General features: G+C 40.9%; 1 protein-coding gene across 9 annotated transcripts in view; it reads left to right on the top strand.

Annotated features, from left to right (window-relative positions):
• The window catches only part of CADPS (calcium dependent secretion activator), a 454,766-nt gene that overhangs the window by 281,707 nt on the left and 158,221 nt on the right, over positions 1–14,838 (top strand). For all 9 annotated transcript variants that reach the window (XM_069473767.1, XM_069473764.1, XM_069473765.1 and 6 more), the window contains one exon: positions 9,032–9,098. In XM_069473767.1, coding sequence (XP_069329868.1) covers positions 9,032–9,098 — 67 coding nt within the window. The remainder of the gene's footprint in view (positions 1–9,031; positions 9,099–14,838) is intronic.

Below are 14,838 nucleotides of genomic sequence, written 5' to 3'. Positions count from 1 at the left end.
ACAGGAAAAGATCCTGTATCTTTAGCAAAATACTGCCTTGTAAATACTCAGTAAATATTTGCTAAAGGAAGCAGCACATGGGTGAGCAGCATGGAGGCAGGAAGAGAAAGGGAAAGGAGGAGGACAGGGCAGAGAGAAAATAGAAAGAGAACAAGAATAGGAATGAATGTATCTGTCCTCTAAACTGCTTTTCTTTTTTTCAACTTCCTTAAAAGGATCAGTACCTCAACCCACGTTGCAGGACTATTCTAGGAGTTTTACAAACACCCTCCCATTTATTCCCCACAGCAAGCACTTGACATAGGTATTGTTTTGTCCTCACTGGACAAATTCCCACTTCCCACATTCTCTTCATTCATGCTGTTGGAAACTGAACTAACTGATTGGGATTGAGGAGTTCTTCTGATGATGCATGTGGAAGGTTATCAACATATTTCAGGCTACCTCGACCCTACAGATGACAGAAGATGTATGTAGCTCACTTTGACAGGTTCCATAGCTATTTCATATCATTAGACTGCCATTTAAAAATTACTCCTGCCAAGAAATATACTAGGAAAGCTTAAAATAGCTCTGAAAGTGAACAGTGGATGCCCTGATGACACCATCAGACCCAGTGTGACCTACATCAGAGGTGAACAACCTTAGTTGCACAAGGGACTATTCCAAAAAAATAAAAATATCTGTGGACTACATTTTTCTTTCCTTAGATTTAAAATAGCTGTATTGAGCCCCCTTGTGTGGAGAATGAGGAAAGAGCTGTCAGAGCAATGTCACAGCTTAGAGAATGGGAGAGAGAAAGGAATTTTTAAGAAGCACAGTTGAAGTTATAAATTGTTTTAATGTTTTTTGAAATAGAAAAGAAACATCAGAATCACTGGGAATTACTCCTGTTGGTGTGTACTGTGATTCCTTGAATGAGCCACCCGGCCATTCAGAGTTTCTTTAGGGAATACAAAAATGTCAGGGAGAAAAGTCAACACTGCTTTTTGACCTTAAAACATTAATATCTGGACATATTTGTTTGAGGATTAGCAACTGAGTAGGTGGGTTATTTTCATCTTTTACGTCCATATGGTGTTTTCAAGTTCAGGAAGCGCCTTCACATCCGTTCTCCCATTCAATCCCTGACACGGCCTCCTAAGCATCAGGTATTGTCATTCTCCCGTCTTAATAAATGACCCCTCCCTTCGCCCAGATGCCCAGACCAAGAACCTTGGAGTAGTCTTTGACATTTCTCTTTCATTATGGCCCCTCATCTCAGCCACCATCAAACTCTTCCACTCCACCTTCGAGATATATCCAGACTACTGATGTCCCCCCATCTCTGCCTCACCACTGGCCTCCAAGCCTCTGTCATTGCTCCTTGTCACGTGTTGCTCCCACCTTGTAGGCCATCCCCTGCTTCTGCCCTTGACTCCCTGCAGTCTGTCTGTCTCCTACCCTGAAGCCAGGGGAATTTAAAAAAAAAAAAAAAGAAAGAAAAAACATGAGTCAGATCCTGCCACTTGAATGCTGGAAAACCTCCAGTGACTCCCCATTTCCTTCAGGGTAAAAGCCAATGTTGCTCCTGTGACTGTGAGGCCCTACCTGTCTCACCTTGATCACTGCTCCAGCCACACTGGCCTCCTTGTTCTTCCTCAAAGGCACTAAGTACACCCCCACCCCAGGGCCCTTGTCCCTGCCATTTCTTCTGCCTTGGGTGTTCCCTACCTCTCACCCTGATGCCCAGGGGCTCACCTTCATCTCTGCAAGTCTCCACTCCTATCAGAAAGCCTTACCTGGCCCACCTGTGTCCTCCCTCTCTCTTATTCTGCTTTGTTTTTGCCAGAGTACTTACTGTTACCACACATATCATAATACTTCTTTGTTTATTAGTTTGTTGTCTGTCTTCACCAGTAGACGGTGAGTTCCCTGTCAGAAGAGACATTTGTCTCCTTGGTTCATGGTTCCTTAGTAGAGGGCCTGGCATGTAGCAGAAATCCAGTAAGTTATTTGTTGCATGGATGAAAAAGTAATTAAGTGAATCCCCACTTTACAGATAGAGAAACCGAGGCTCCAAGTGGTGAAAAGACAGTAAGCATCATATCTGGGTTTAGAATTATTCCTTTCAGTTCAACCATAACTGAGGACCTGCAGCTTGACTAAAAATACAGAGCTCTGCATGGTTTCACTTTGGATTCATTCAATGAACCACAGTCTACCAACCAGAAGTTATTCACAGAAATTCCAATTTTCCTTTTATATTTTAACAAACCTCAAAGGGGATACAGTTTATAACCCTCAGCCATCTTCTTAAAATCCCCTTTTCTTTTTTATTTTCTTAGCTCTGCCACTGCTCTAGACTTCTTGTTCTTCAAAACCATCTCACTCCTCTCTCCTCCTTGTAGATCTCCAAGACAACATCTTATCCTCACAGACTCTGAAACCAGACTACTGGCCTGGACTAATTGAATATTTTTAGGATTGCATTTTATCTCTCTTGTTGACTTATTATCTATAAATGTCAATTAGATCAAGTCAGTTGAGTGTTATTCAGATATTCTGTACCTTTATTTCCTATGAATGACTAAGAGAAAAGTATCAAATCTCTGACGGTAATTTTGGATTTGTTTCTCCTTGCAGTTCTGTCCATTTTTGCTTCATATATTTTGAAGCTCTGTTATTAGATGCATAAACAATTAAGGTTATTATGTCTTTTTGATGAATTTACCCCTTTATCATTATGAAAAGATATTCTTTATCCCTGGTAACATTCTTTTCCCTGAAATTTACTTTGTATGACAGTAATATAACCACTCCAGCTTTTAAAAAAAACTGTTAGCATGGTAAATCCTTTTATTTTTAACCTATTTGCATCTTTATAAAGTGCACTTCTTATAGACAGCAGAGAGTTGGGTCTAACTTTTTAACTCATATCTGAAAAACTCTGACTTTTAATTGGGATATTTAGCCTATTTATATTTAATGTGACTAATGATATGGATAGGTTTAAATTTATCATTTTGCTATTTGTCATCTTGCTATTTGTTTTCTGTTTGTCCCATTTGATCTTTATTCCCTTTTTCTCTTTTTCTGCCTCCTTTTGGATTAACCAAATTTTTTTATGATTCTATTTTATCTTCTTTCCTGTATTATTATTTCTAAATTCCAATTAGATCAAATTGCCTAGAATGGAATCCTTGGCACAACCACTTACTAGCTGTAGGCAGGTCACTCAACCTCTCTGAACTTCATTATTTGTCAATTAAAAATAGATTACAAGGATAAAAAATGATAAAAATCATTTTTAAAATACTTTTTAACCAATTTTTAACCTGCTTCATGATCACTTATGATGTACCAGGCCCCATGATAGCACAGGGACAAAGAGGAGAACAGGGCAGCACCCTCCCCCCCAGGGCTGAATCTTACTCTCCCCCTAGGCCAGAGCAGTATCAACTCCAGTGACTTTTGGCCTCACATCCCCTCAAGACAAAACTTTGTCCTGTCCCTGGTTTCCATGTTCCTCTCAGCCATCCTTATCCCTCTGCGAGGTACTCAGGGGCAAGTGATTCTGGAAAATATCCTTTCCCTGCACTAGATGCTCATCCCCCGGCATCCTGGAAGAAGACACACAATAAAAATTTTCCCCCATGAATAGTTATTGAGCACCCACCATGTTCAAGCCTAGTGCTAAGCACAGTAGATACTTAATAAACAGAGCTACATTACCAATTCATATTAAATTCACAAACGCCACATGAGGAAAGACTGTCCACTTTTTTTACACAAATGAAAAGTTACAAGCATTGCTATGGTGCTGCCTTGCCAAAGCAGTCCCAGGGCAGAGGGACACCGAGCCCAGGGGTCTTCCATGCCTCAGCAATTTGGGGGTGTTCAACCCAAATGCATCTTCCTCTCTTAGTCCTTTGTAGCTCTCTGGCTTCTCCTATAACTAAAATGCCCCCAGCAAATGACAGAAATGCCAGTGACCTACTGGCGTGGGTTTTTTACAAAAATGCCACAAGAAAAGATACATTAGAATCATGATGTTAAATATGGTCTGGAGTTCCAAAACCAGACATGTGTGCCTCACTTTATTTCCCAGTAGAAATGCACCCCAACATTGAATTTGAATAAAGAAATCAAAGAAAAACCCTTTGCAATGTTGGAAATTATATGCTTTTTCTATTGGAACTACTATTTCTACTATGGCTAATAGTAACAAGCATAACCATAACAATGCCTAACACTTATCCAGCCTTTGCCATGTGCCAGTTACCGTGCTGAACACCTGACATGCATCATCTCCATGAAGCCTCACAACCACCCTACCATCCTTATTTTACAGCTGAGGAAACTGAGGCACTGGGCAGCTAAGTCAAAGGAGAGTTAACGACAGGAGCCAGAATTCCCACCTAGGTGTTTTCCCCGTAGTCTGAGATAGAACCACTAAGCTAAACGGCTGCTCACTGCACTAGAGCGCTGATTTATCTATTGGCAAGTCCAGATTTCCACATATCCAGACAGCCTGAAGAGGAGACTTGAGGGCCAGTGATGCCCGGACGGAGAGATCTGTCTGTAGGGTGAGGAGCTAGAATGGAAGCCACCTGTACGTCTGCGGTAGCAGAGCCTCCATCTGCTCCAGGTGCTGTGCATCTTGTTCAATGAGCATGTTTCAACCCGAGAAAATAAATAGCAATAGCCGGAGCTGACTAGACAGAAACAGTACATTGCAGCCCTCAGTGCCTCTTGGTTTTGACACCTTCTGGTAGGTGCCAAATTAGCAATAAATTCTGCGGAAAACCTCAGAGGGAAAGCCCCTTCCTCACGCAAACCAACTGATACTTTCCAAAGGAGAATTGTTAATTTTGCTCTGATCCCACCAGCTTTCCCATTCAGATGCCTTTAACCAGAAATTAGGATAGCAATTCATGTTCTTCGAAAAAGAGACCAGAGTTTGTCATCTAGAATGGGAGGAAGAAGGATGCCCTAAAGAGGAGGCTTTACAATTGGCCTGTTAGGAGTTTAAATTCTGGCTCATTCAGTTGTGGAAATCCCAGCTGTGGGACCCTGGGAAAGTTGCTTTCACTTTCTCAACCTCAACTTCCTCAACTGTAAAACAGGAATAATAATATAGCCTAGTGATCTAGCTAATAGTGTTTGCTTTGAGCCTGGTATTGTTCTAAGCACTTTATATTTCTACTTTAATCCTCACAACCCTTAAGGTAGGTACCATTACTATTATCCCCACTGTACAGATGAGAAAATCGAGGTAGAGATAAGTCTAATAATTGGTCCAAGGTTGCACACAAACCCAGGAAATACCTCTCCCAATTCAAGCTCTTAACCCCTCCAGGTGGGTATAATAAATTCACTTAAAGTGACTGGCACAGCAAAGAAAACTACAATAGTAAAACTACACTAGAGGTAGCTATTACTTTTATTGTGAAGGAAAAGTTAATGATTCAATATGAATTATTAATACATTCTGTGGCTTCTAGTGAATTCCTTTTCCTACTTCCATTGTCATCTATTAAAATTATATACATGTTAGATTTTGTAGCTGTATTCATTGTTTCAAATCTCTTTATGTGGATGGGAGGTAAGGGGAAATGGGTAGCAGCTGCCAGAAATAATTCCAGAAAAGTGTGAGACAGCTACGACCTTGCCAGGCATTACTAAAAACACAAAATTTTTTGCCCACTTTCTTCATTTGATCTTTTAAGTCATCTCCTTTCCTGTGTACATAGCCTAAGGAGATTTTCTTTCTTATTTCATTATTATTTAGTGCTACTAATGATATATTTTCCTCTGTACACAGATTTTATAATGAGACTGACATTTATTGTGCATCTGCTTCCTGCCATGGCTCATGCTTATACTTCACAAGTGTTATCTCACTTAATGCTCATGACGATTCTGTAAGTGAGGAACTATCTCTGCCCTGTTTTACAGGATACCAAGAGGTTAAGTATCTTGCTCAGCATCTCACAGTAAATGGTAGAACCAGACTTGGAAGACTATACCCTTAAATGTTAAAGGCCAATAACTCTCTCTCTCTCTCTGTCTCTCTTTAGCCCTGGCTGAGCCTCCCTTTTATGTCCATTTCTGCCATGAATATATTAATATATTAGTTCAAGCACTGACCAGGCCAGCTAAGTGATCCATTTAACAACACAGCAGACCGTGTTGGCCTCAGGGCAGCACAGGGCTAATAAACTTACCAGCCGTCCAAGCACACTCGCTGCCTCAGCTGCAGTCCAGCCACCATCTCTCTCGCCTGCAGCCGTGTGTCCATGCCTTCTCTCATCTCTCTGCTTTCTCTCTTGCCCTTCCACGTACAGGGCATTCTCCACCCCGCAGCCAGTGGTATCATCTTAAATACTAATAGAAATATAATCATGTCAGCCCCCTGCTTAAAACCCTTCCATAGTTTCTGATAATTATTTAGACCAGTATGGGTGATCTGATTTGCCCATCTGAGAGACGGCTCTAGCTGCTGGGGAGTGAATGTAGCTCAGAGGCGAGATTGAAAGCTGGCAGACGAGTTAAGAGGCTCCTGTGTGGTGCATGGGCAGATGATGGTGGCTTGACTAGAGAGTAGCAGTGGGGATGGAAAGAGATGGATGGAAAGCTAGACGAACTTGGCAATGGATTGCATGTTTTTATGCAAGTTTTAAATCTCATGAGAAATCTTTATAAAGATTGCTCTGGTTTCTCAAGAGCATGGCACTCCAACCCAATTAAAATATAACAAAGATCTATTGACTACTTACCATATATGAGGAACTGATAGGAATTCAGAAAGAAGAGCAAGTTTCTGTAACAGGAATTTAGAAAGAAAGACCAGGGTTCCTTCCCTCGAGGAGCTCACAGTCCCAATAGGAGCAGTAAATATGAAAACATATAAATTACAGATGTGGGGTAATTATAACTGCAGAATTATCTACAAGGGAAATGGTGACATCAAGGTAGGAATTTAGACTGAAGAAGAATATGAGTTCTACCATAAGGAGAAGGGAAAAGGCATTCCACACAGCATAGGTTACACAGAGTTATAGAGGTCTGGAGCTTTCTGGTGTGGTCAGGAATTACAGATAATACAATGTGCAGAAGCTGAGTCTAGCAAACTAGGCAGGAAATGAACAGTTGTTATGCCAGGTCAAGATGCTGGACTTTGTCCCTATAGGCTAAGTTTCTGCAACTATATTCATACCAGTGATGGCACACAAGATAGTTTTAGTGACATATAGATAAGCATGGATTAAATACAGTCGGCCTCCCATATCTGCAGGTTCCACAACGGCAGATCCAACCAACCTTGGATCAAAAATATTTTTGAAACAACAATAAAAATAACAATACAACAATAAAAAATACAAATTTTAAAATACAATATTACAACTATTTCTATAGCATTTGCATTTTATTCAATATTATAAGTAATCTAGAGATGATTTAAAGTATAGGGGAGGATGAGAGTATGTTACATGCAAAAATGGCACCATTTATATCAGGGACTTGAACATCTATGGATTTCGGTATCCATCGGGGTCCTAGAATCAATGCCCTGAGGATACCAAGGGACAACTGTACTTATTATGTATTTTAATTTGTTCTACATAATATATAGTGAGTATATCAAGCCTCTAATATAAAGTTTCCTTTTAAAATACATTTGTTCCTGTTAAGTAAGTCAATTTAAAGAATATCAAGAAAATCATAGAATAGGTGGACAGATGTGGGGCAAATCATGAAAGTGGGATGTGACAAGGCCAAGGTTTGGGGCATGTTTCACGTAAACAGGGGACCCACTGAAAGAGTTTCTGCAGGGAAAAGGCATGATAGGATTTGCAGCTGGCAGGCTCTGTCTCATAGCCAGGAATAGGACGAAAATCATTCTTGTGTCCCTGAGGCCAATGAAGAGGTTCCTCTATAGTTGTCCATGGAGGCAGAAATGTGGACAGGGACTGAAATTCTGGAAGTAGGAAATGGGAAGATGGAGCAGGGTGAGAAACCTCCTGGAGGTGAAAACTCAACTGCACTTCACAAGGAATAAGGATGAGGAAGCAGAAGGACCTAGGATGACTCCTGGGTTTCTGGCTTGAAGAGCTGAGTAGATTTTGGCTGCCAGCCACTCCTAGGAGCCCCTGGAATCTGTCAAACAGTGAAAAATTTAATTAGATGCATTCTTCATTATGTTCCAAAGCAGAAATTCTGTCTGATTCTAGGTGAAGTGAGGATTTGGAAGTTATCCAGAGGTTGTTGATAGCAGGTAAAGCCAGTTTTAGAACTCAAGTATTTGAATGTATCTGAGTATTACCAGATCTCTTCTTCCTTCCTGAAAACCACCAGCTTCAGCTCCTAGATCAATGCCAGCTCGACATGTAACAGTCTACAAGGCCAACAGGATAACTCATGAATGAATTAGTAACATTGTTCTTAAAACCTCCAAACAGCTTTGAGCTATGCCTCTGTAGTTCTTAACTTTCCTTTTTGTTTCATTTTACTGTGTAAAGATTAATTTCCATCAACAGAAGAGCATTTGGAGAAGGAAGAAGGGAGCAGGGAGGACTTCCTATGTTGACTTGGAACTTCCTCCCTGTAATACACCCGTGTTTGTCAGAATTACAGCAAAAGAAAACAAGGGAAGCTTTTCCTGAATGAAACTTGACAGGAGGCAAAAGAGTTAGAGCTGTGAGATTTAGCACTTTTTTTTTTCTCTGTCTTGTGCAACATCTTTTAGGAATTTCCCTACCTTTTAGCACATATACAAATTAAGTTGCGGTGTAACATTTTCCAAGGTGCTTTCTGGAATCAGTCAAGAAATCTAAGTCAAGTTTGATGGTGGATCACAATTCTTCCTGCAAGTGGAAGTGAACCGTGTCTGCTGTTCCTTGTGCTCAACCACAGAGCTCCAAAATCTGTGCTGTTCTGAGCCGTGTGCATTGCCCTGTTTATGAGAACCAGGCTTTGTGGTAAAATGTGTTGAATGGTCCACTCGCTCAAGCATTAATACAGATCTGGTCTTTCTCCTTTTCCTTAGGTATTTATGGGCCATCGGTAAGAATGTCTGGAAGAGATGGAAGAAAAGGTTTTTTGTCTTGGTGCAGGTAACTCTTCAACTCTAATGTCAGTCTTAAGAAACGTCAGTATTAAAGATTTGATAGGATGAATGAATGCTTTTTTAACTGAGATATAACTTTAAAAAGTACACAAAGCTCAAGCATTTAGCTCCGTGAACTTTTACATATCTCCTCGTAACCACCATTCAGAGAAAGAAACAGAACATTTCCAGCACCCAGAGAGCTCCCTCATGCTCTATTTCCTACTTTTATATCACTTTAAAATTTTAACAATGCATACTCATCATTTTTTAATTCTAACAATAAAAAAGTATATAAAATAGGCCAGGGAGAGTAGATTCCCACCCCTCCCCAGTCCCCTGCCAGGGGTGGAGGACCCTGGGGTAGGGGTCTTTGAGGGGGTGCGGGGAGCAAGCATGTGTCTAATTAGGGCAGTAAGGACATTAACATTGGCTTAAAAGAACTTAGTCTTTCTAAAAGCACTGAGAAAGGCATTATGAGAAAAGTCAGGATTTAGTTGGACTTTTTGCTTCTATTTTATTATTTAGTCTGTTTGATTTTGAATTACCTGCAGAGGAGCACTCCACTCTTCTTGGTGCCTGGGCTTCTGAAAGTCTTAACCAACCTCCTGTAACTATGTTTAATAGTCTGGAATATATCTTTCCAGATAGGCTTTTATTTTAACCAAAGCTAACTACATTATTTATGTTGTTCTACAACTTTCTTTTTTCATACACATTATTATAGATATTTTTCCATGTTTGTACATATATCTCTGGCTCTTATACCTGTAGACTTTTCCCTTTTTGATGGACTTGTGGGCTTCCCTGATTTGAGCTATTATTAACAGTGATGCCAGGAACATCTGTGTATAGATAGATATAGACGCAGATGTTGACATTGCTACATTAATAATACATAAATAATACATTTACTCTCTTGAGTGTTTCTTAAAAATGCTTCCAGAAATAGTAATACACATCCTTGAAAACTCCTCCCCCCCTCTTTTTTTTTTTTTTGGTTATTTGGGTTTTACATCAGGATTTTCCAGTTTGCAAAGGAGTTTGCCATTGCCTGTTTTTAGTTTGCAGTTTCCGTTAGAGCATTTAAACTATAATTCAGTTTCCAAAGTTTAATTTATAATATACTCTGAAAGATGTCACAAAATGAGTCAATTTGTAATGTAATGACTAAAGGTGCTTACTGGTTTATCGACGAGTGTTTACAGTGCTACTGATTCTGAGACCTCACTATAAAACTTAGACTTAGGTCCAAATGACCTTGCAGGTTCCAACAACTCTAAACTTCTAAGACTGCACCTTCTACAGATCTGCTCAAGTCTTTGCTGTGCCACTAAGGCAAAATGCAGCTCTCTGGCTATAAGCAAGAGGTAATCTTTGCTTTCATTATTGCTGTAGGGTATAACAAAAACTTAAAAGTAAACTAGCCAGAAGAAAAATTTTGTAATGATGCCCATTCCTCAAAATAACCCATGCCAAAGCAACAGAAGACATTTCCTCAGACTATCAACTGACTAATATTTATTGAGCACCTACTTTGTGCGGGGCACATTAAGAGGACATAGAGAAGAACTGTGAGGTCTGGTCTGTCACTTCCAGAAAGGTATCTGTTAGAGTCCTGTTTATGTGAGCAGCAGAATAGAGTCAAGCTAATTAAGGTTTTAATTAAAAATGAATGTATGAAAGCCTCTGGAGGTAGCTCATAGGATTGTTGAAAAGGCTGAATGGCCCATCCTCACTAAGGACAGGGCCCAGGGTAGTTCTGGAAATCCAGGTGGTGGGAACCATGTCACTGGTGTGGTCACAGGACAAATTGGCTCTGACCATTTTCTATCCTGGCATCACTCCACTCAAGGGTCAAATTTCAGAGAGAGAGAGAATTGGGTTAGTCCAGCAGGGGACACACACGCAACTTTTAGCGGGGCAGGAGGTAGCACTGTAACTGATAGTCCCGCTGGGCTGTGCAAACCCAGAATGCCATTATCAGAAAGGGAAATGGATGCTGGGCAGGTAAAAACAACACTGCAGTGTCCTCTCTAAAGAAAGCACAATAGAAACGGGGAGCCAAGATGCATCAAAAGAGGCAGTGCTGAGCCATGAGTGGTCCTCACCCATTGGTGCTGCTCATTGTGCTTGGCGGCTTCTCCTAGAATTACTTGGGAGCACCCCGGCCTCCCCTAATACACTGTGTGCCATTTCAAGGCCAGTTTGGTTACTGATTCTTTTTGTGTCCTTCCCTCTTTCCCCCACCACACCCACATACATTCTCTAGCCCAGTGTCTGGCGTTGGCATTTGGGAAATGTTTGTTGGAAGAGAAAAAAAAAAAAAAAAAAGGAAGAGAGAGAAGAAAAGCACAGGCACGCGTCAGGTAGTTCTGAAAAACGAGTGATCTCGTGTGCTCTAGAGAGTGGCTGGTGACAACTTCCCAGAGGAAGTGGACAAGTGGTCCTCTCACCTTCACGTGGAGTCTCCCCTCCCGCTTTGAGGTAGCCAGTGAATGTTCCACTGGCCACATGTTTTTTCTCTGAGATACTCTGAAATAATGAACTGCTTAGGAAAACCAGTTGGCAGGGTGGGATACTCTTCAGGAAAGCAACAAGAGGAAATACGCTGAAAATATCAGTGAAGCCATGTCTGGTCAATAAGTACAGAACTGAAAGAGAGAAAATGATTTTTTTTCAGGCAGTGCAACTGGCACACAGCTGTCTTAGGGTGTTCACACTGAGCCTTCTACAAGAGAAGATGAGAATCACATAGTAGCTGAAAAGCAAGCTCTTTGCTCACTTCTGAAAATCATAAAAGGGCACAGCCCACGTAAAACTCAACATCTTAGCCAGAAGGGCAGAAGAGGAGAAGTTCAGGATTTTGTGAGTTGTTTTTATGGATATGTGATTCTCATTAACTTTAAAGAGCCACTGAGGGACACTGGGTACATCAGTGCCCGCAAATTAAACCTCCTGTTTCAACCTGAATCAGATTCCTCCCTTAACAATCTCTGTTACCTGCAGAGGTGACATGACAGCTCCACCATCACAAAGGTAATGGGGGAGCCGGGATGAGAACTCAGGTCTTCTGTTTCAATGCTTGTCCTATGCACCACAACAATGTCGGAAAGCAATTTTGGTGCCCTACCTAGAAAATACTGCATTATGTTTGGATTCTTCCCATTTTTTTATTTTCCTCTATTTAAGTGATCACATTTAGAAGCCCTTTATCAACATGATAAAGAAAAAACCCACTCTCTTTGAAACAACTCCAATGCTGGCAGAGCTGCAGGAGCAAAGTTCAAGGCCACCAGTCCTGGCCCAATTCAGAGGAAGAAAAAATATCCCAGGTTGTTTGAAGAAAAGCATGGCGATCCAAGCAGTGACGATCAGTGCCCAATAGCTGATGCGATGTTGAATTCAGTCATACGTTCAAACAGTTTTCAGTTTCTTTTTAGCCACCAAACCCTAACATGGAAATTCCAAATGCAAATGTGAAACCAGGAGAACTACTCTGGTTGAATTTGAGGGAGAGTGAGGGAGCTGGGGAAGGGAGCAGGCTCCCCTCGAATTCCTGCCCTACCTCTGCTCCCAGGCAGCTTCAGAGGGAGTGCTATGGAAGACAACACTAAACCACTAAACAGAAAGTGAATCCATTCAAGTGACTTACTGAATCTTTGTTGCTTTCAATTCAGATGTTAGGTCTTGTGGAGCATATTTTACAGCAAGCTGGCAGCACAATTAATTTCCAGTGCAGTTATGATTTAATACATTAGATTTAATCCAAGGAAAATTGTTAGAAAAACCTAAGTAGAAGAGAAGGCATCCAAAATCATTCTCCCCAAAATTCATCCCCTGCCCTACACATGCACACAGAATCTACTACTTTTTTATTTGTAACACAGAAGTATTAAAAATTCTCCTTAGGTGAAATTTCCTTTTAATGCTTGTACTTTGGGGAACAAAATGGTAGATGGTAAAGGGACTTCCAAGTAGCCAGGAACAAAGGACATCATCCTCAGAGGGTGTTGAACAAAGCAGCAATGCCCATTTTTTAAGGATCAGGGCTAAAATTATTACAGGCATGGCTGGAGTCTGCCCCACCAACTGCGAAGGGATTGAAGCAGTTGCAGGGTGTTTTTGTGCCAAAGACTTAAGTATTCCTGTACTATGAGCCGGTGTTCTCCAAGTGTGGGCCTGGGCCTTCTGCATGGGATGTTGTTTAAAATGCAGATCCCAAGGTGCCCTTCAGAAGACTCTGATACAGTAGGTCTGGGATGGAGCCCAGCAATCCGAATGTTTAACAAGCAGCCCAGGAGACACTGATGCAGGTAGTCCAAATACCACCCTTAGAGAAACAATGCATGGGAGGGCATTGTCCCATTTAAAGTGAAGGATCCCATTCCCTTCAGACTCCCCAAGTTTATGTGCTCCATGGAACTGAGCATCAGAGTAGCTAAACAGGTGATCATATATAAATGGCATAACAAAGCCTCTTCAGCCATGTGCCTTGAAATTCCAATATATGTCCTATGAACTTGGCTGCAGACCCTAGCACTGAGTCCTCAGCACCTTGAGTCAAGAAATTACTGGGTACTCATTCTAAACCCCAGGGATCAAGGCAAGGACCAAGCACGTTGATTACCACTGTTAGTAACTCTAATGTGACCAAATCAGTGCTAATGATAAAGGTGCCAATTCTACAGAGCTCCATGCAATAGCGGGAATTCCCCACCCTGTGTGTGTAAGGAGCAGAGTGAAAGCAGGCCAACTTATCAGCCATCCCAGCTTAGAAACTCTCAACTCAATCATCTTTTTATTTTAAAAATATTTTTCTTCTATGCTCAAAAAATTTCTGGCTAAAATCGGCTTTTGATTGGTCTTCAAAGTTTTTCTTAGACATTTCCCCCCATTTTAGCACTATGTAAACTATAATATTCTGTGGTTCGTCTAATAATAGACACTTATATTTATATGGTCTCTCAATGTTTCCGAAGAGTTCATCAAGCTGATCTTCACAACCTTTCTGTACTACAGTAAGGACAAGCCTTTTACCAATTTCACATTGGAGGAAACTAAGGGTCAGAGTGGTTGAATGGCCTGCCCAAGGTCAATGGCTGGTAGGCAGCCAAATGTGAAACCTAACACAGGTCTCGACTGCAAGTGCCTTCCATGACTCCAAACACTTAGATGGGGCTGGGGCCCAAAGAGGTTTATGCATACAGAATGTCTTAGAACTGAATTACTTTGCATCAGATAGAACCAATGTGGTTCCTAAATCCATAACTTCTGTCTCTGATTCTCTACAGAAAATATTACTAAAAACTATGTTCCAGCTTTCAGAATATTGCTAAATCTGAATGAGATAAAATATTGTTGAACAATGGAAAATGCCTTAGAATACAGCAGTAGTCCCCTTGGAATCCAATATTAAAATAAGTTAGTCATGAAAATGAATTGTAATATATGTAAGTGGTTGAGTGATTTGTGACTCTGAATGAATGTTTGTTTTTCCTGCTCAGCTCCACAATTGTCCTAAAGAGCATTTGTATTTATATTCTAGCTGCAAATGACAAAAATCAACCCAGAGAAGCTTAAGTTTTAAAAGAAGAAGAATTGTATTGGTTAGTTAATTACACTGGTAATTAACTGAAGAGTCTTCTGGCATGGCTAGGTCCAGGGCTCAAACAATGTCATCAAGACTCAATCTCTCCATCTACATAATCTCTTGGCTCTGCTTTCCTCTGAGCTGACTTTCCTCA

This window comes from Eulemur rufifrons, chromosome 7, assembly GCF_041146395.1.
Source record: "Eulemur rufifrons isolate Redbay chromosome 7, OSU_ERuf_1, whole genome shotgun sequence".
NCBI lineage: Eukaryota > Metazoa > Chordata > Mammalia > Primates > Lemuridae > Eulemur > Eulemur rufifrons.
This window is presented reverse-complemented; position numbering and strand designations above follow the sequence as displayed.